This window comes from Danio rerio, chromosome 12 (assembly GCF_052040795.2).
Source record: "Danio rerio strain M-AB ecotype USA chromosome 12, GRCz13ab, whole genome shotgun sequence".
NCBI lineage: Eukaryota > Metazoa > Chordata > Actinopteri > Cypriniformes > Danionidae > Danio > Danio rerio.
In genome coordinates, this window is record NC_141032.1 from 22,379,075 (window position 1) to 22,401,746 (window position 22,672).

A 22,672-nucleotide genomic window follows, 5' to 3' on the forward strand; every position below is an offset into this window, starting at 1 on the left:
GTGCTTATGGATTAAAGATTACCAAAACAAACTGTTTTTGTGGAATAACTAGCACACATTAATTATTGACTTTAAGACTAACAGTGTGTGCTAGAAAAATAAACACCGTAAATTCTTATTTCATCCAGACTTTGCTAATTTATCTTGTAAGCAGAAAGAATTCTGTAATATTTCTATTACACCTATTTTAAAACTGATCGTACAATGACACAGCAACAGCTTATCAGCGGAGAAGTCATATCATAGGACATACAATATTTATTTAGGAACACAAACAATGATAAGTTAATTATCAGGTAGTCCACAAATATTGTGGGAATGGTCTCAAAACAGTCAAACAGGGGAAAACATACATGGAAAACCATTTGGGAACAAGGGACCCCGAAAGAAAAAGTTTGATCAGAAACTGGTGTAAATGGAAAATAAAACATTGTAGATCAGCAAATGAGTTTTTCTTTCTTTCTTCGGATTCATCATTTGAAATAAACGGCAATAGAAAAGCAGATGGTGCCAGAATCACAAGTTGAATTGGAGATCTTCGACTAAAACTAGCAATAAGACAGAATTCCCCAAAAAGCGTTCATGTAGAATTCCCCCAAAAAGCAAGAAACTACAAAATATCATATACATGTGAATGCGTCATGCAAAGTGGCAAGTCTGCTTACAAACATGTTGTATAGTAGTCCGGTTTCAAATGTAGCTTTAGCGGCGTGGATTTACTCTCCCCAACTAAGAAACAACAGTCTGGAAAAAAAGCTCCCATCAAACAGATTCCAATAAAACTACAAACCATGATTATAAAACACCCAGATCTTTCGTAATCTATTTTCAGACAATCTCTGAGGACATCAGTGAGCTACCGCTTAATGGATATAAAGCAAAGCGTGATGGAAAAATCCGGTTCAAAAAAGTGTGTTCAACTAGGAAGATTCCCTGATTGGTTGAGTAGTGTCAGGTGACCAGTGAGGTACGAAAAAGTCCCATTATCCAACGGGGAGAGAAAAGATCAGTCCCATATACAATGTTTAAGTGTGTCAGTCTCTCTCTCTCTCTCACACACACACACACACTGTACACATGAACGCTTGCATTGAATACTAGTTAGTTAAAAACCGCAAAAAACAGATCGCTAATCCACATGCAACGTCTTGCATAAAGAACACCAGATAAAAGAATTCAAAAGGAAAACGTTGAGAAAAGTTGCTGCCTTAGATGCTAGACGTCAATCTTTGAGAAAATATCAGAAATAATCCACAGGCGCAATGATCATAGTCCCGTAAATGTTAATCTACTCTTTCATTATAAAAAAAACTTGCTCTCTTTCTTAGTAATACAATGTGCGCTTGTTTCGTTCTTCCGCGTATTACCTTCTTGTTGGCTTTCGCTCCTCTTCTGTAAATGTCCATGTTGCTTGGTTATTCTTGGTGTAGCTCTCTCTGCCTCCATGTTTGGTGAGTAAAAGAGAAAAACGAGAGCCCTCCCCGAACCCTCGCTCCACGGGTCGGTGAAGGTGGGAAGGAGGACAGGTAGTCCAGGCCCTCATCTCTCGGCCTCCATTGCGGCGCTGGCCTTCTGTTCGGATGCCGCTTGCTGGTTGACAGCTGAGGGCCAGCCTGGGGGTGGGTGGGTCTGTTGGGCGGACGGGCCCTGAGTCCATAAACTCTGCTGGTTGGCCATGGGTGGGGCCATGCCCCAGCTGACTGGGGGTGGAGGGGGTGAGGTGGCCATGCTGGGACTGCTGCTGCTGTTGAAGCTTTCCGAGGCTTTTAGTCGAGAGAACATGGTAAGTGCGTCTGGGAAGTTTGGTGGCGTCGCTGGTGTGTTGGCAGGAGTACACATCTGAAATTGAACAGATGGAATAAGAATGATAAATATGCTTTTGGATAGTGTGCATTATTTGTAACACTTTATTTTGATGGTCCAATTGAGTATTAGTAGCCTGTCTGCTTTAAATCTGTTGATACTGCTCCTTCAACAGACATTTAACAATGATAAAGACTAGAAGAAACTTAGCAAGTATATGTCAACTTACACTAACCCTAACCCTAATCTAATAGTCAACTTATAATCTAATGAGAATTATTTGGCATGTTGATGCAATGTACCTTATATTCAACAAACAGACCATCAAAATAAAGAATTACTGCATTATTTCCTAAATTCCAATTTAAAATCTAGTGATATTGTGAAGACAGCAATAACTATAAATGTTACTATAAACATGTACTAACACATTTTATCAATCATAACGTCTGTGAAATGGCATGTTATTGCACGACAGATGGTCATTTTGAAAAGTGATTAGCCTGAAATTGTGCCTTCTGCCAAAATGTAGTATTTACAGTGAATTGTATTAATTGCTACATCAATTTAAACCATAGGTCTCATACTTAATTACTGGAGCAAAACTATAAGGAGCTGGGGCCCTCCAGGGATTAAGTTTGAGACCGATTTTTTTAAACAATCTCATGATACTGTAGAGGTAGATAGGTGTCATTTATTTGGCATAGAAGCCAAAGCCAAGTCAAGTTGAGCTTTATTGTCATTCTGCTACAAGTGTGGACATACAGTGAGTGGAACATAATGTTGCGTCTCGCAGGACCACGTTGTTACATAAATAAGCATGATCATAAATATGAAAGCAACACTGGCCGTAGAGCTGTTAAACCTATACATAACTAAAATACCAGCGAGGTAATCTACTAACTATACATATATTATAAATACTAACGGTATTCTTCGCGGTAATCTACTAACTATACATATATTATAAATACTTCAACTATAAAAACAACCTAAGGCTTGGCTTGAGTTTTATAGTGAACTTAAGAGAATTTGTTGTGTTTTGTAATTTTGCATGTTTTAAAATTTACTGTATACTTTAAACTTTTGTTATACCTTTCAATTCATAGATTTATTTTTACTAAATAATAATAATGGCTCTTTTTGATATAGGTTTAGGCACCAGTATTGTAAAAAACAAACAAACAAACAAAAACTAAAAAACAAATGATAAGCAACCCTAGTAATATTTTTGAATAAAAAATCTTGTGTTCACTAAAGCTGAATTTATTTGATTAGATTTAATTATTACAATTTTAAATTGGTCATATTAGTCATTGCAACACTACTCCCCGTGTATTTTCTTTAGAAAACATTCCAATTTGCTGCTCCAAGTTTTTCAGGATCTTCAAGAAGTTCAAAATAACAGAATTTTTCTAATAAAAATGATTGGAAACATTATTTCTTAACAGTCCCTTTTGATATGATGATGATGATGATGATGATGATTATGAAGTCTTTATTTGTCCCATACTCTTTTACAGTTGAAGTCAGAATTATTAAACCCCTTTTTTTCTTTTTTTTTTAATATTTACCAAATGATGTTTAACAGAGAAAGGTAATTTTCACAGTATATCTCATAATATTTTTTCTTCTGGAGAAAGTCTTATTTTTTTATTTTGGCTAGAATAAAAGCAGTTTTAAATTAAAAAAAAAAAAACATTTAAGGTCAAAATTATTAGCCCTTTTGAACTATGTATTTTTTTTTTTTTTTGATTGTCTCCAGAAAAAACAATTGTTATACAATAACTTGTCTAATTACCCTAACCTGCCTAAAATATCTAGTCAAATATTATGTATTGTCATAATGGTAGAAATCTGTTGAAAAAAAATCTTCTCTCCATTAAACACAAATTAGGGGAAAAAATAAACAGGAGGACTAATAATTCAGGGGGGTTAAAAATTCTGACTTCAGCTGTACTTGTAGCGAAATTGGACCATACACAAACATCACACATTTTAGGGGAAGACAGGTCTAAGGTCAGACGAGAGGTAGCTTTTAGAAAGACGAAATAAAATACATTTGGGAAAAGGGAGGTAAAAAAAATATATACAGAATAAAAGCTTTATTTCTTCATTTAAAATAGTACTTTTAAATAGTTTTCTTAAAGAATGATTTTAATAACTTGCTTTTATCTTCCTTAATAAAAATGAATCAAATCCTGCCCTTCCTCTAAAAGTAATTTCATGTTTGGCTGATATCACAAACACCATTGTACATATAATTAACAGACCACTTTTGATTATCCAATTAATTCTCAGCACATAAAACTAGGTCACATCTTTTAGAGACTCCAGAAGTAAAAAAGGTATTTCATGTAGATTTTTAACCATATCTTAACATTCGTAAACTAATAAACACATTTGAATCCGTATGATAAGCAACTAAAACATTTTGCCATTGGAAAATCCAGTTCGACTAAGTTGTCCCTGCAGATCGCTCCGACATTCCATCCCTTCCTTCGCATTCTTTCTGCCAGTGTTGACTGGTGCTCTTTTAAAAGTTCTACTTCCTGTTTCTCATCTGCCCTGGCATCACTCTCTCGGTCTTCCTCTTTGTGCCATTCAGCTTCACCATCACCTCAATGACCTCCCCCTATTGTCCTCTATGAACTCGCTGTCCTCTCTCCGCATTTACAGAGGTACACAATAGGCCTCGTGAGAGCAACCCCGCCATCCTGTAATGTTTTTGGCGACAGGACAACAATTACCAAAATAAACAACATTTGAAATCGCCACAAAAGTGCAGCCCGTGGGTTATCTAAGGACTAAAACATGGGGAGAAATTGAGAGATTTTGTGAATGAAAGCTAATTCGATGGTCAGCGTTTCATTGGGATACTTCCCGGTGTGTCCTTGCTCAGGTATGAGAACCATGTACATATTGTCTTACTGCAGTGATCACATCGGCATCTGTGTCCCGTCCTGTCAGCAACCTTGAATCCTGCTGCCTGCAGTTTTTATTGAACCGCTCGTAAGGATATCTCTCTCTAAAAACCACCACAATTACTCCATTGTGGTCGGTCAAAAGTCTCAAATGGACCTCCGTGTCCCTAGATGGCTTTAATTCTCAAGAGTGTTTACAACAAGAAGTCTAAAGGATTAAAAAAAGCTGCATAAATGACTCTAGTCATGAGTTTAGGAAGCCGCACAAAATGGCATCCGATAATACATCAGGGGTCTGGACAGATGTTGCAGATGTGGAGTTGAAGGTCAGTGGTTTTTTAAGACAACCGCCAGACTTGGAGCATCTGCAGATTCTCCATAATTCAGTAACATCGACAAAGAGCGTTTCGAGAGGTGCGGTGTACATAACAAACATGCTCCGGCCGACAGCTGGGTTGCTATGGAAATATTTTGGTTCTGAGGACAGATCTGTTGATGAGAAATGAGGTCAGAGTTGGCATAGAAAAACAGAACCTGCGGTACACAGTCCTGCTCACTTTGTTAGCCTTCATTTGTGTTTGTTACACTTCATTTACTTGGAAGCCGAGAGTATGTTTAAAACAATATTAGTCACTGTTAGCTAAAGAGTGTGATTTCTGCATCACCACAGCATCCCCAGACTAAATAAAGCAATTGTTTTCAAACAGGTTTTCCAAATTAGGCATGGGACGATAACCATTTTCAAGGCGGTTGGGGAAAAGTCAAGGTATAAAACCATCAAAATTTTCTGCTTTACAGTTCCTATACAGCATGTACGATTTTTTATTTACGTTTTTTGTTTTTGTTTTTTAGAACAACAGTATCTCTAACAGAGAAGATATCCAAAGATGCCATTTTCAATAGTAAAAAAACAGTGTTTTTGAAACTAATAAAGACAGCAGAAGTTAATACATTTGAATTATTTAGCCTAATATGTTTAATGCTCCAAAATATTTTAAATGTTTCTCAAAATGAAATATATTATGTTCAAAGGGGAAATAACTGCATTTAAAATACTGCATTAAAAAAATAAAACTAACTTAAAAATAAATAAAAAAATTAAAAATAACTTATTTAAAAAAGAAGTAATTACAATACGATGAAACGATGATATTTGTATCCAAGATTATCATACAGTTAGAACAGAATCTTATACTGGCCCATAGCTATTCCAAACACAGCCCTCGTCTTTCAATGGTTTGGTTAAAAGAAAAAAGGAAGAAAAAAGAAAAAAAATCTAACTCACCATTGATAAATGATTGTAATTTAAAAAGTGAACAAAAATTGGAAATAAAGATTGTTTCAGTCACATATAGCACAATTTTTCATAAGTGTTTTACTCACATTTTGAATTATGCTTTGCATTGCATTTGCATTTGTGTTTAATGTAGAAGAAAATTTCCATAAAATATAATGAATGATGTCCTGTCAGAATTTTGTGCTTAAATAAACTTAAAGTCTGCTTCCTCATATATCCCTCTTTTATTTTGAATATTAAAAAACAACAACACTTTAATATTTAGGCATATACCAACCCCACAACTGAGTGCGGTTGCAAAATAAGTTTCCTGTAATACCTGCTTCAGACATACACTACTGGTCAAATGTTTGGGGACAGTATGATTTTTTTAAATGTATTTAAATAGGCTTATCCTGCACACCTAAGCTGCATTTATTTAATCATAAATACAGTACAAATTGCAAAATTGTGAAACGTCATTGCACTATAAAATAACTGTTATAGTAAGTAGTTTATCATTTAATTTGTTGCAGTGATTTTAAAGATAAATTTTCAGCTTCATTACTCCAGTCTTCAGAGTCTCATGTTTCTTTAGAAATCACACTAATATTTTTTATGATTTTTATTACTAATGGTAATAGAAATAAAAACAATAATGACTGGAGTAATAATTGCATTTGAAACTACATACAATAGGGTGGACAGCATACAGCCATCAACTGACATCCTCCAAGTAAGCAGTAGGACGGTTTTGAATAGTTTCATTATTTATTGCTTATTTTCGATTTCCCTATAAGTGAAATGAATGTTTTTATTTTTACTTTTGAAACCTAAAAGCTGGGATGCACCAAGCTGACCGGCAGCCATTGAGCAACATTGGGCCACTAGTGCACTTTAGTGTTCACGAAAATGTTTTCGTACAAACAAGGCCAAATGCAACCGATGCAAGGCGACAAAACAGTTTGTTTTCATCACCGCTAGTTCTTTATCATGAGCTTGGTGTGTCCTAGGCTTAAGTGTTGCACACTATAAGATCTTGCTGACAATACAGGTCAATTGTGGGATTTGAAAATGCAAATCTTTGCTTCAGCAATGTTTTGATTTCAAAATAAATCTTGGCGCACATGAAAAGTGAAAGTGAAGAAAGTGTATAAAGCATGTTTGATAAAGCACATCTGTAACCACTGTATCATGACATCAGCAGGAAAAAAAACTTTACTTTTATTCAAGTAGTCAAACCGTTTAAAACAGCAAGTAAAAGGATTTACAACTTTAATATGAACACGAGACAAAAATGCTCCTCAATTTCGCTGAAAATGTATAGCACAGAAAAGAAACCCATCAAATTCCTTTGAACTAAAACAGTGAAGCAATTCACCACTCCACACTTTCATTGTAGCTTGAAGGGTCTAATACAACCAACTGCTTTGCATCTTCACACAAAGTATATATGGCTCAGTGCTGGAATTATAGAAAGTGAACACATTGTGGCATATGATGTATAAAAAATAAGAATAAGCTTTGTAATGAGATAATTGATAGTTCACTTCAGTGTTGTTGTGAGACAAGAACGCTAGACTGCCTGATCTGCTGTGTGAATATCTGAGAGAAAGAGAAGATGGGAAGTGCGTCAAACAGGCTGCCGTTGCCTTCAGGAGGTGCTTTGATTTTTTATAACAGTAATTTGTGATCACATACTGCAGAGATGCAGAGCTTTTTCTGATCTCTGTACTCTGTTATACTGTGTGTGTGTGTGCTTTTCAAGTGTTTGTACACATGTGAGCAAATGATCTCTCAGTTCGGGGCTTGATTATTAACCTGAGTGTTGACACAGAACAGAGAGATTTCAAATCAAAACAATAGGCAAGCATTGTCTAAAAATGGCGTTTTTATGACAAATACAAGGCTTGAATCATATTCAATATGTGTTTAACTTAAGGACACGACTCTGCGGCCAGTATAGACTGCGGTGTCCACTGCCAAGTGATTGTAAAAGAGTGAAAGTTGTTCAATCTAAGCGGTAAAAGACAGAACCCCTGGAGAGTTATGACAGTTTCAGTCTAAGTGCATTTTAAAGGCTATATAATAGTGATAAATCAAGCAGTGACAGATCCATTCTTCATTTTGACATATATCCAATTGCAACAGCTTATTGAAAAACAAATTAGAGCAGTACTTGATTCTATATATAGTTCACTGATTGGATTTTGGCCTGGTTTGCACTTGTTGGTATTAACTTGTGTGTTTGAGTGATCCAATCATGAGTGGTCAGCCGAGACGCATTACTGCTGACACCTGGTATTAACGTGTTCAAATGAGTCTCGTGATCTCGTCATGCTCTACATCACCTACAGTCCTCAGCGTAACACACGAGAACCACTGAAGAAACAAACCCATGTTATGGGGCTTACAAGAGAGAGGTAAAGCAAGCAAACGGAAACAATGACGACGGTTAAACAATCTCAAATGCAATCTGTTTTTTTCCATGCTAGGAACATAGAGAAGGTTGCCTTCTGTTAAAGTTAAAAGTGGACAGGCTCAGAACATTTTAGATGGTCTTTACTAATGTTTAATGTTGCCCATCAGGATGGAATCAGCATCTTTTGAGATGTGGGCATTCAAAAGTGGATGCAGATTAACGTGAAGTTCTGTAAGCATTATAGAAAAAGTAGGTTGTGTTCTCACTGTATTGTTCAGTTATAACACACCAATGAACGAGAATGTTCTGCTTATTATATATGCACATTCATTGCAGTTATGCTGTCTGTTGCTTTAAATGCTTGTGCTGAGCTGATTCTGACTAGTTATCAGTATTTGCATTGTTTATCAGCCAGCTTTTAATCAGATTTTCCCTGCCCCTCCTCCACTGTAATTGGACAGCTACCTAGTGTCATTGGCTTCATTTACATACAACTTTTGTTTCAGTCGGAATTAAATCATTCTGGGGTTTGTTTCCCAAACAATGACATAACTCACGGCTGAACTATCATTGTACGATGCATTGTTTGGGAAAAGATCGATGTAGTAGCGGGTGTTTCCTAAAACCTGTAGTTTCTCATTCACAGATTCATTGTTTGAACCAGGCTAGTTCTGATGTAAAACGCCCATAACGATGCTTTAAATGGGGTGGTAACAACTTCTTTATAGAAGAACCCCATAATCTTTGTGTGTTCGCACACACATTTAAAAAAAAATCCAATGTCAGTTTTGGTAAAAACATGCACTCGCTTTTCATATGAATTGAAATATATGTAAATAGAACATATAGAGCAAATGTTTCCTTATATATTATTGAGATCATTACATATTCTATTCTAAAACATAAAATCACTTACAAAAGCTAAAACGTATTCTAATATCATATATAAATCAAAAAAATAAATAAATAATGAGGATTTTTTTAAGAAATGAAATTTAATTTTTATTATTTACTAGGAAATGAAAAAAATCCTACTTGAATAACAATATTAATCATTTTAATGATGATTATTATTAAATAGGATGTAGTTAAATTTTTTTTTTTTTTGAAAATCTACTTTTACAATTTGACACATGCAGACCACAGCAGAAATGTTCTAACTAACAGGACCATGTCATATACAGTACAGATACTTAATAAGATACTTAAAATATATAACAAACGTTAATGCTTTTAATTCATAGCAGGTTGTTTATTGTTTTCAGAAGCCTTAAGAGACGTAACATAAATTCTGCTTTTAAATAATAGGTTACCTATAGCTTTCATCATGAGCCATGGCTGTGTTCAATGACATCAATATTTTCAAAGTGCACTGTGAAGGAAGCGCAATTGTCAATGAGAAGATCGCTAAAACTGAACTGTAATAATACTTTAAAAGCAAATTTAGGGCTCAAAAATAAGGACTGCGCGATGATCCGGGGCCAGCGTAAGAGACGTTCAGGAAAGTAGACAAGATCGTTAATGGCCTGATGGGGCCAGCGCTGCCTTGTCATCAAAGTTTAATTTGCCTGCAACTATTTGTCAATTGCATGAATACAGTCTTAGAATCGAGAAACAGTATGTGCATTTAAGCCTTTAAATGCCACCTTCTCTGTGAAGTCATAAACACCATATTGCTTTTCGGTTCCTTTTGTCTGATTGGATGCTGTGAGCACGTGATTTTTTTCTGTAGAAAAGAGATGGCAACATCAAATTAAGGCTAAATGAAAACATCTGTTTTTAACTGGACACAGATATACATGGGTACAACACAACGAAAAAATAAAGTGATGTTTTGCAGTTTGCCATGAGTTTGACAAGACACCTTTTGTTTTGCAATAAAATACCTGCATATTTTGTCATTTTTGTTTACATAACACTTTGAATTTTGCTCATTATACATTTATTAACATTTTTTAAATATTTAAATTCTAGTTTCACAGACGCTATTTTGACGCATTATTTAAAACATGGTTAAGAAATAGTTATTTACTTTATTTTTTGGTGGGGCTAGGGAAAATTTTGTCAGGGCAAGTAAAAATCTGAACCACTGGTGCAATCGGGCTAGCAGAAAAAATCCTTAGCGTTTAACCCTGAAATTAAAACCCTGTGTTTAATTGGGCTTAAAACTAAAATATGCAGGGCACTGACCCTCCAGGACTGAGTTCTATTCTAAATAATGAGGCTATTTTTTAAGAAATTAAATTTGATATTTATTATTTATTAGGAAATGAAAAAAATCCTACTTTAATAATAATAATAATGATAATTATAATTAAGTAGGATGTGGTTGATTTATTTTTTATTTTTTGAAAATCTACTTTTACAATTTGACACGTGCAAACCACTGCAGAAATGTTCTAAATAAAAGGCCCATGTCATATACAGTACAGATACTTAAAAAGATACTTAAAATATATAACATATGTTAATGCTTTTAATTTATAGTAGGTTGTTTATTGTTTATTGTTTTTGGAAACGTAACATAAATGGTGTCACTGGTGCAATCGGTCTAGTAGAAAAAATCCTTAGCGTTCCACCCTGAAATTACACCTAAACCAGGGGTGTCCAAACTCGGTCCTGGAGGGCCAGTGTCCCGCATAGTTTTGCTCCAACATCCTTCAAAACACCTGCATGGAAGTTTCTTGTATACTTAGTAAGAGCTTGAATAGCTGGTACAGGTATGTTTAATTGGGGTTGAAACATGAAACATGTAGGGCACTAGCAATCCAGCACTGAGTTTGGATACGTAACGCCCTATTCTAAACGAATAGGGCATAGGGGGATAACTGGGAATAGAACACAGCCAGGAACTATTTTTCAGCTCCAGCTCCAGAGGTGTAGTTGCAAGCATACAAGTTTGCAACTCAGTCTGTGAATGTTCGTTGAAGCGATGGATTTGGGAAATGCCAAATCAACTATGTTTGTAACAATGGAACTTGCAACCTTAGTTGAGGCCAACCAGCCAAACATTAACGTCATGATTTTACACATGTGCACCGTACATTGCTCACACTTTTTAGTTTGGGAATCAATTGCTGTAAATGTGGTTTACTCTCCCCACCACACTATTTACACGATGCAATGACCATGACATCAACTCAAGGCCTAATGGTACAGTTCAGACATAATAACTGACTACAGTTGAAGTCAGAATTATTAGCCCCCCTGAATTATTAAACCACTTGTTTTTTTTTCCCCACTTTATGTTTAATGGAGAGCAGATTTTTACAACACATTTCTAAACATACTAGTTTTAATAACTCATCTCTAATAACTGATTTATTTGATCTTTGTTATGATGACAGTAAATAATATTTTACTTGATATTTTTCAAGACACTTTTATACAGCTTATAGTGACAATTTAAAGGCTTAACTAGGTTAATTAGGGTAACTAGGCAGGTTAGGGTAATTAGGAAAGTTATTGTATAACAGTGGTTTGTTCTGTAGATTATTGATAAAAAAAATAGCTTAAAGAGGCTAATAATTTTGTCCCTAAAATTATGTTTAAAAAATTAAAAACTGATTTTATTCTATCCAAAATAAAACAAATAAGACTTTCTCCAGAAGAATAAATATCATCAGACATACTGTGAAAATTTCCTTGCTCTGTTAAACATTTAGGAAAATATTTAAAAAAGAAGAAAAAAATTTGTAGGGGGCTAATAATTCTGACTTCAACTGTATGTATTTGCTGCCTTTAATTAGACATTCTACTATTTCTTAGCTTCTAAGCATGTAATGTTTCACACTGTCTGCTTGTCCCACTTCCCCAATTCACAGCTTCCACAAGGGAGAACATCTGCTCTCTTTTATAGGCTACATGGACTGTAGGGTCATCAAGATAAGGAGCTTCGCTAAATGATCATTTTAATCAATCTGTCAGTTAACTGCTAGAAACTATAATCATTTCTCCACCCCGTCTCTAAGGTGCAAGGAAATAATCAGTGTGAGCGTTTAATAATATTGCCAAACTGTTTAAGTCACACCCAGGAACAAACAACTGTTAAAGTTACCAGAACTCGTACCCCTCCCTTTCAGCCCCAATGCCAGGAAAAGGGCCTTTTCTAGTCTTTGTGTGATAAATCCTGTTTTAATTACTGCTGTAACCAGACGAAAACTGGGCATCTCACTAAGATTTTCTTTCTTTTTTTTTCCTTTAGAGGTTACTGTGTACACAGAGCTTCACTGGATGGGATACAAGAATTCCCAAGGAAAAATGTTAAATTCTCAAAAGCTGGAAGAAACCATTGCACAATTCTCCTGAAGTTCTAATGGCCTAAATCAACATACACAGAACAGTTTTTCGTTTAACAATTGACAAATTAAATGTGCTAAATTTAGAAGCACTTTAGATTAGGAAATACAATGTTCAGTGTTTCCTCTAGGATTTTTTCCAGCTGTGGTGGCAGGCCTTTTACACAGATCTACCAACTACCTATGATGTTCTTCAATGACAAATGTCGTGAGCGCAGTATAATAAGTCAAGATAGCATTTATCTATTATGAGCATGTGATTTCCTCTGTTCGTGAGCAAAACTTCTTGCATGCCCTCAAATATACGCTGCTCAAGTGCGGATTTTCTTGTACGCTCTCAAATAAACGCTGCTGAAGTGCGATTTAGAATGTTTATGTAACGAGTATGTCTGCACCATTTTTTTAGATTTGCTAGGAATATTTATGAATGTCTCCAATAGACCTACAAAGCGGCATTAATGCATCCTGAAGTGAGGTGAAATGGCTAGGAACTCCAGCAAGATACAGTCATTGTATGCAGAGCGAAAGACCTTTATCTATAAAGTACAATTATGGAAAGTGTTCATCTTAACTGAAAGCCATGTAGTGTTTGCTGGCCTCACGCACCTGTCAGTCAGTCAGTCAGTCAGTCAGTCAGACAGCATGTCATCTTAAATGTTTAAACAAATAACATACAACACTAATGCGGTTAGAGAAAAGTTTACGCTGTTATAGTTCATTTACCTTTTAAAACATTTTGCTGTGAAAATAACCCGCTATTTTAAAAAAGAACGATTGAATGTTTTGAATGAGAAGCTGTATTGTAGCCATGGTGGGATACATTTTGATGTGGCACCCTACCATGAAAGAATGAATGTAGTGGAAACCAGTTGTATATTAAAATTCAACTTACACAAATTTCGTTTGTTTATTATTAGTACATGTAAAGCACATAAATATATACAGGGCTATAAAATAAGGACTGCCCGATGGGCCAGGGCCAGTGTGAGAAAAGATCGGGACAATAGACAAAATCGATACTAGCCTGGTCGGGCCAGTGCTGGATTGTCACTTAATTTTAATTTGCCTGCGACTATTTGTCAATTGCGTGCAAATACAGTCTAAGAATCGAGAAACACTTTTGTGCTTTTAAGCCTTTGAATGCTACCTTCTCTGAGACGTCATAAACATCATATTGCACTGGGTCCTCTTATCTGACTGGATGTTGTGAGCATGTTATTTTTTTCCCATAACCTGGTAAAAACCAGGACAGCGAAGAGACGGCAAGATCAAATTATGAGGCTAAAAGAAAACGTCTGTTTCTAATATCTTGGAAGCAGACATTTACATGGATAAAACACGATGAAAAATAATGAAGTGATGTTTTGCAGTTTGCCATCAGTTTGGCAAGTCAACCACCTTTTGTTTTGCAATAAAATATCTGCACATTTATGCTATATTTTACTGCTAAATATTTTACTACTTTAAAAACAGTTACAATATTTTCGTATATATATATATATATATATATATATATATATATATATATATATATATATATATATATATATATATATATATATATATATATATATATATATATATATATATACCAATCGGTCCAATCGGGCAAGTAAAAAAAAAACCTTAGAGTTGAACCCTGATATATTGCTGTATTTTGCTGACATTTTTCTACATATTTTAGTTCCCTTATAAACTTAAACATAGATACCAAAACCACTAGCAAGCAGTTAATATACTTTAATTTATTGAATGTAGGTAAAGCCTTAATTATCAGTGTCCTCAATATTTGTGACCAAAAACATTTTATGTATTGTATGAAAGTCCAATAATCTGTAATGGTGAGAAAATGTAAAATATTTATTTGTGAAAAAAAGCATCACCTTCAATATTATTATTGTTATCACACTGCTTTAAATACAAAAATATCTTTTGTGAAATAATACGCTAATGATGCATATTCAGTGTCATCATTGAGCCGCAATCACACTATATTTTCAGCATGCAAAGTTATGGATGCAGTTGTCATAATATATGAAATTACATTCAGTGGTGTCTTTTAAAACATAAAAATATGATAATACATACAAAATATCAAAAAATATCCCAGGCTTGCGATTCTACTTCACTATTGCAACAATGTTATCCTCAATATTTAAAGTCATTTCTTTTCTTTGAGCTTCAGTCTTTTACTTTAGCCAAGTCTAAGGGATCGCACCATAACATATCCATATTCTATTGGTCAAACGTTTTCTGGTAAAATAAATTAACAGGTCAGAGTTTACTAAAATTTATTCTGGAATGCAAGAAGGCAGAAAACTTTTTTTTTTTCATTTACATATATGTAAATGAAAGACACGGAACAAAAATAGTGACTGCCACTTTCATAAGAAATACATCGGACCAGGTGATTAATCAAAATAAGAGCAAAGCTACGGTTGTCATGCACATCTTCTCAGAAAAGCACAGTGTGAACAGCTGTAAATTTCCTTGGAAGGCCAGGGGCACCAAAGGAAACTTCAAATATCGAAAAACTAAAAAAGAAACTCTGAAAATCCCCATAGTGGTAGCTGAATAAATAAGCTTTAACTGCTTTCATTGGTTCAGCTTATATTAATAAACTATAGAATGATCTCACATAAAGATTTGTTTCAAACACTCAACTGAAGTTATGGCTTGCTTGGGACTTGTGGAGCTGATCATCAATGGATTTGCTCTTAAGTGTAAGGACTTTCTGCAGTTAAACTGAACCGCACTGAACTAAATTTCAACTGTGAAAACTGGACTGACACAGTTTCAATTGACTAAACTTTAAAGTTAAGCTGCTATGACAATCTACATCATAAATAAACTATAGAAATAAAAATGAATAGTACAGAGCCAAACACAGAGCCATAGTTCACTTAGAAATGACACTGTCATTATCACAGGATAATTATCTTGATGTCATTATCGAAGTCAAATTCAAATTCAAAACCATTTTTTTTTGCATAGCTTATCGTTGTACCACTATGTGTAGTAAATGAGGTTCCGTCTGAAAATATGTGCTAAAGGTTTATTAGAACCAGCTTTACCAACAAACATTTATTGAAAGGCCAAAAATGCATAATATTTATCCTTCTTTGTCCTACATTACAAATCTTCAAAGGGGAGCCATATGAATTTCATTATACCTTTATGCCAGTTAAGTTTAAAACCTTTTTTAATTATTTATGTTTTAACACCAAATCAGCAGCATCAGCTATATTCATGGCAACATTGGTATTAATTATTTAATATATAATTTACAATCATAACTAGGGCTTTACAATATATCATTTCAGCATCGATATCACAATGTGATCCTTCGAAATTGTCACATTGCAAGATTTTCAAGATTGAGTCTGTATTATAACGCATCATCTGCGTTTGTTTTTGAAGCCTGTGACTGTATGAGGATTGTAAAATCATTCAGCCTAGAGAAATTGTAGCGGTAGTAACTTTAATAAACATTTTATTATAGAAGTTTTATTGTATTATTTTTTTTTCACTTATTGTACTTGAATACAGTTAGACTTATAAAACACTGTTTGTTTCGCCTGTAACCTTTCCTTTATTTATATTTATCTATGCTTTTAATTTATTTATTACATTTTATGCAGATGCACTTTCCTACAGAATCATCCCAATCAGAAATGATCAATTATCTCCAAATAGAGATATTCAAGTCATCTGTATACAGTACACATGGCAATATATACAGCAAAGTGAAAAAATATCACAATATTAGACGTTCCCAACATTGTGCAGGGCTAATCATAACAGCTTATTAATAAACAAGCATTTTACAAAAACTTACAAATACAACAACACTGAAAAAAGATCTTTCAATTCGATCGTTGATAAATATTCCAAAATTCCTCGGAAACACCTTTTTCAACATTTCCCTTAGATTTTTTTCCTAAATAAAACCCTTCTCTGATATAGTTTTAAAAATATATATGATTGCTATTAAAATGTTTTATAGTCAAAATGCACTTATACAAGTCACAAATACGTTTTTCTTACCCTTTCAATAAATAAAGTGTGAAAAGTCCTGAGTCGCCAATTCTACACTTGTACGTACAACCTGGTCATGTCTACTTTCAAAATGGTTCCTATTTCTGTGTGGTATCCAAAGTTTTGAGTATTTCTGTAAATTATGAGCAAATGTGGTGGGAAATTACTACAGAAGCAAGATCACCCTAAAAGACGACATCAAACATTACATCTGTTCAGGGCATGATCTCAGCTCTTGACAACATGCCCATTCACAACAATCATTTCCCATTAATTAAGGTTTAGTAGTTAAACGAACAGCAGTGAATACAGATGTTAACCTTCAGGGAGCCCTTAACATGTGGCAAACTTTAATTGTGGCTGTGATGTTGTCAATAAAAATAAATGAAAGGATCAGTTCAGACCCAAAAAAGAAAATTCTGTCACCGTCTACTAAATGATTTTAAATTCAAAGATACAGTCACGTCATCTACTCATTTCAAATAGTCAATTCTACACAATACTCCAAAAAAAGGAATATAGAATCAAACCAACATATGGTAAAACATCTTTTTTCATACAGTATGACTTTACCGGGGGACAGAATAAGCTATTCAATGCATGAAAAATTGAAGCACAAACTTGATTAGGAGAGCTCAACCAATAACATTAAGTGTTGGGAGCCATGCAGCAAAATTACACCTGAAGCTATTTAAATTGTGATGCAGTGGGGAAACTATTCTGTGTTTATAGTGTTAAACAATGATCCAAAGACATTCTTGTGTTTTCCCTAAAACCTTTATTCCGCATAAGAAATTAATTGTTGCTGTAACTTAATTTAATTATGAAACACATTTCCACATATTTGAACTGCATTATTTCAACTAGTTTATGGTGTTATTTTAACCTATTTGAATTGCGTAATTTCAACATAATTTTGGCAAATAGCCCTTGAGCTAAATGTTTTTTTAATAATTTATGTTTAACATCTCTCATTAGAATTACCCTGCCCTGTGGACACAGCTTACTCTTCAGAAGCCAATTCATTTCTAATCACTTAATTTGGATAACAGGAATTTTGCGCTATTTATTGCAGCTGCTTTGATAATGAATACAAATAGCTGACACTAATCTCAGATCTAGCTTTAGTACAGTTTGTCTCATTAAGCAATGCACAAATATATTATAATTAAGTTGCCAACACCCATACTCTTCTGCAAGGTGTAACCTTAAAACTACACATTATATGAAACTCTATAAATTTTAAAACCAAGTGAGGATTAAATTAAAAAAAAATGTCTTTTTCCTAACTTAAAACATCAAAGAACTTTATTGTCAACATTTCCTCTCTTAATTCAATCCCATGCAAAGCATGCATCGAACTATACACTAACCAGGTTAAACCAACACAATTCCTTCATGTTGTCCCAACACAAAACAATTAGGTTAACTTAATGTTTTACAAATATAAATGGATTGAATATAAAACAAATTGTCTAAAGAAATGATAATAATTGTGTTGTTTCAGCTCATTTTATAAAAGTAGTCTAAATAAACAGTAGCAATCATGTTAATCACAAACAGAAAAAAACAAGGATTGATCTGAAATCTGAAAATATTGCACAACATTATATAGTGGTGTGCAATATGTAACTAAATATCTAAGAAAGCTTTCATTACATATTTTGATATTGATTAAAAATAGTTTTTATTAATAAACAAATAAATATATTTATCAATTTAACAAAATGCAAAAAAACATATTAATTGAATAAAATAAGTCAAGTAATTCTAAATATTAGCAAACAAGTAACGACTTTTGCTTTAATAAACTATTAATTACCTTCTTTTTAATAGTTATTATGGTATTTTAGGTATTGAGGAATATCTAATAAGATAATGCAGAATAAGTAGTAATAATAGAAGTACAAATAAGCAGTAACCAATATCTCAATAACATGCATGCTAAAAAGCAACAAGTTAATAGTGAGAACTGCTCTCTAAAGTGTGACCTTATTATGTATTAATTTTGATTAAGTTGATTCTGTAGGGGAGTGAATCATGCATAAAATGTAATAAATTACAAGCATATGATAAAAGCAATAAAGCAAAAATAACAGTGAAATAAACAGTGCATGCTTTGGTTTTGTATATGTAAATGTAGAAATTACACTGCAAAGTCTTTATTGTATAATTAATTCAATAAAATGATTCTTTATTAAGCTTCCAATTGGTAACACTGTTTGTGCCTGAATACTTCAATCTCTCCTAGACCTTAATAACATGCAAATTATAAAATTTCACTCCATTGTGGTTAAACACTGCATCAACATTGAAGCAACAATCCCAACTCAACATTGCATATCCTGCAATGTGACTATTGCAGATGCACACATTGCGATATCGATGTTGAAACGATATATTGTGCAGCCCTAGTTACCATAAGAATTATTACATGTCATTTAGATTCAGACTAATGAATAATTTAGAACATTGTATAAAGCAGTCTGATGTACGTGACTCAAAAAACAATTCAGTCACAAAGCTAACCTCATTATAGCTGTGTTTACATCTGGTATTAAGATGTGTATCTATCAATCCAATCACAAGTCAAAGATGTGAAATACTGGTTTAAATGGAGACATATTTTGAGCTTGCCCACTTTTGACCACTTATAGATAGGCTGAAACCATATGAGACTGGATTGCTTTCATAGTGTAAATGCTCATGTAGTTGAATGCATTTGAATAGCCACAAAAGACCAGCCACTCTCCACTACTGACTCAATCCTCAAATAGTTTGATATATGTTGGTGAAATGTGCAGGTGTGAATTCTTAGGTTTGGTTTGACAGTATAAAAATGTAAAAAGTTCAATGTTCTCTTCCAGTCTGGATTCAAACACAAACTCAGATAGAGTTCAGCATAGTTCTAAGTTTAATGTTAAAGAAAAAATGCTGGTCTCTATATTGCTTTCTGTCTGCATGTGTGAGTCTATTTTTACAATAATAGACTGAGAGTTCAGGAAATCAGGAAATTGCTCAAAGTAGACAATAAAAATGGACACTGTGTAAATGGGAATGTTTCTCTGATCCAATTGAATAGCATACATCTTAATACCATTTATACAGCCTATGAATGATAATCATGTTTTATTCCACACATTACTATTGATTAGGTACAAAGTCCTAGAAAGATCACTATAGAAAGTTCCATTTGTAAAGGGGTGTATACATAGACACACACACACACACACACACACACACACACACACACACACACACACACACACACACACACACACACACACACACACACACACACACACACACACACAGAACACATTCTTTAAAAAATGTCCCCATTTCGAACTCACGTTATACATACAAGCATCAGCCAAATAATTACACATGAAAAAAATTAATGCTATCATTGTTAATTTGTTTTAGTGTATGGAATGGGACCACATTGTAAAGTGCTATCTATACATCTAATATCTCTATGTTTCAACTGTGACAACATTTATTTATGTATATTGAGTACACCCCATTTTTAAAATGAATATTTTTTTTCCATTTCTCATTGAATAGGCAATGCATTAACAGATATATGTATTAAAATACTAACTAAATTTTCCATATTTTTAGTTTCTTTTGATTTTTCCTCCTGTTTAATACAATTTTTTTTTAAATTTGCATTAAATATTTATCTATAACATACATTTGGGTGTACTAGTTATTACGTAAGGTATTTTGTTAGATAATCTCCAGATTTGGCTTCAGTAGTGACTAATCTAATGCATACGCATTGCACAAATATAATATTGTTTAGCTTTCTATTAAACATATTAATTTAAAAGATAGATTTGTAAGGGTGTACTTATATATGCTGAGCACTGTATTTAAATGCCATGCCAGCAGCACTGGCTTCATGTTAACATTGGTATTTAATACATAATGTATCATCATTAACAGTTTCTTAATAAACAAGCTGTACACGAAAACATTCAGATAACTGACAATGAGATATTCCAGAACTACATTATTATTACTAATATATGCACATAGCTTATGTTTCTTTATCATCAAGGAATTAAACAACAGTCCTCTGCTCAGGAAGACATTGATTTGGATTGTTAGACCGATGAAAAACCACATCCGTGATACTTTAACCTTGCGGCCATTATTTCATTTCATTTATGCTGCAACACTGAAATACTGCCTACCTCGGCACACTACAGTAATAACACAGAACACAGCTCGTGTGTGTGTGTGTGTGTGTGTGTGTGTGTGTGTGTGTGTGTGTGTGTGTGTGTGTGTGTGTGTGTGTGTGTGTGTTTATTTCTGGAAGTCCCGTCTCTCCGCAACATGGCCGACACTATGGCTACAGCTTTACATTGTTATTGTTTCAGCCACGGCATAAACTGAGCACGTACACTCAATATAACAAACACATGTATAGAAAAAAAAAGTTACATTTAATAAATCAAACACTTACGAAGAGTAAGCCTACTCACCATTTGATGATGGTGACCATAAGGGATATTTGTCTCTTGAAAGAAGGCACTGAGGGCTGTCTGTGAGTGAAAGATCAGAACACAACATTACTTCACATGCCGTATTATAATAATTACAGGCCATTTTAACATCAGGCTAGACTGGGGAACAGTAGGGGTTCGCTTATTTGGGAATGGCTGTAGGATTTATCCTGATCCAAACGAGAAACGAAAGCACAACATTGTATCAGTGTTGAGCTCTTTGAGTGTAATCTGTCAGCGGTCATCTTCATTGCATAATAGCATGGGAAGCTAGTACAGTGTGTCATGTGGACGGATTATAGTATTTAATCTGGAGTAAACTCTAATTGGATAGTAGCCTGTCTGTTGAGCTTTTTGCAATTTTTATACTATAAAGGTGTAGTTTTTCATACAACAAAGCACATGCAAATGCAATTATTATATTTAAAACCGCTCAGTGAGGACACTAAAACACGTTTGGGTCATTGTTATCACTCTGATAATACAGAATGACACATATGCATATGTGTGCTATGCAGTGCACCACATAAACAATGCACTGGCGTAGGCATGCATAGTGTGCTCTCCGCTGCGCTTACCTCAAACTGCCAATGTGCCGCTTGCAAAAGCTGTTTCGCCTGGTCTGCGGCACATCCAGCTGTCAGGACGAACTGGTTGATCATAACTTGATGTTTGAGTTCATCCATTTTGGCTGGTGCTTGTTTCCGAGCCACGAACACTGGTGTTTTCACCCGGGACAGGATTTTCGAGATTTAGCCTCTCTCCGCTTTTCTCTTTCAGTCGTCCACCATTACAGCCGGTTGAGCAAACACAAATATTTACTGTAGGAGCGCTGGTGTGACGAGCGCCGAATGATTGACACCGCGAATCAGCCAATCAGAGCGGGGCGGGGATCATGGGAATTGTATGCGTTGGGATTCCACGTTTGTTGTGTTTCTGATGACACTATGCTAGTTTGGCGTTTATGTTGAAGCGGTAGATATACACATTACGATTTGGTTTATATAATGTCAAATAATCGATTCTTAAACTGAGAGAGGGAATATGTAGATTACACAGAAATGACAATGGCGCGTGCTGAAGTTGCTCTTTAAACAGCGAAACTGCAGGTCCCGTCATGCAACGCTTTGTTTGTTAAGTTCTAGAGGGCTGAATTTATGAATGACGGTCGTTCCCGTCCAATTCCCATTCGAGCTATGCCACTACCTTCCCAAATATGGTAAACAAATCTTCCAACACCAATTAAATCACTAGCGTCTTAACAGAGGACCTCCGATGTACTTTTAGCGCAGTCATTTCTTTTGCCCTGCTAATAGTAAGCATATGGCGACTACTTTTAGATGACGCCGCTTTTATATTTATTATTATTATTTTATTCTATTTTCACAACAGTGCGT

The 22,672-nt window shown here is 34.4% G+C and overlaps 1 protein-coding gene across 1 annotated transcript; it reads right to left on the reverse strand.

The window, feature by feature from the left end:
• Positions 1–238: 238 nt before the first annotated feature.
• On the reverse strand, positions 239–22,084 carry ubald1a (UBA-like domain containing 1a). Its single transcript, NM_001002488.2, is given in 3 exon segments — positions 239–1,839; positions 21,255–21,314; positions 21,854–22,084. Coding segments are annotated over 3 exon segments (468 nt in total). The 5' UTR covers positions 21,962–22,084; the 3' UTR covers positions 239–1,539.
• Between the last annotated feature and the right edge of the window lie 588 nt (positions 22,085–22,672).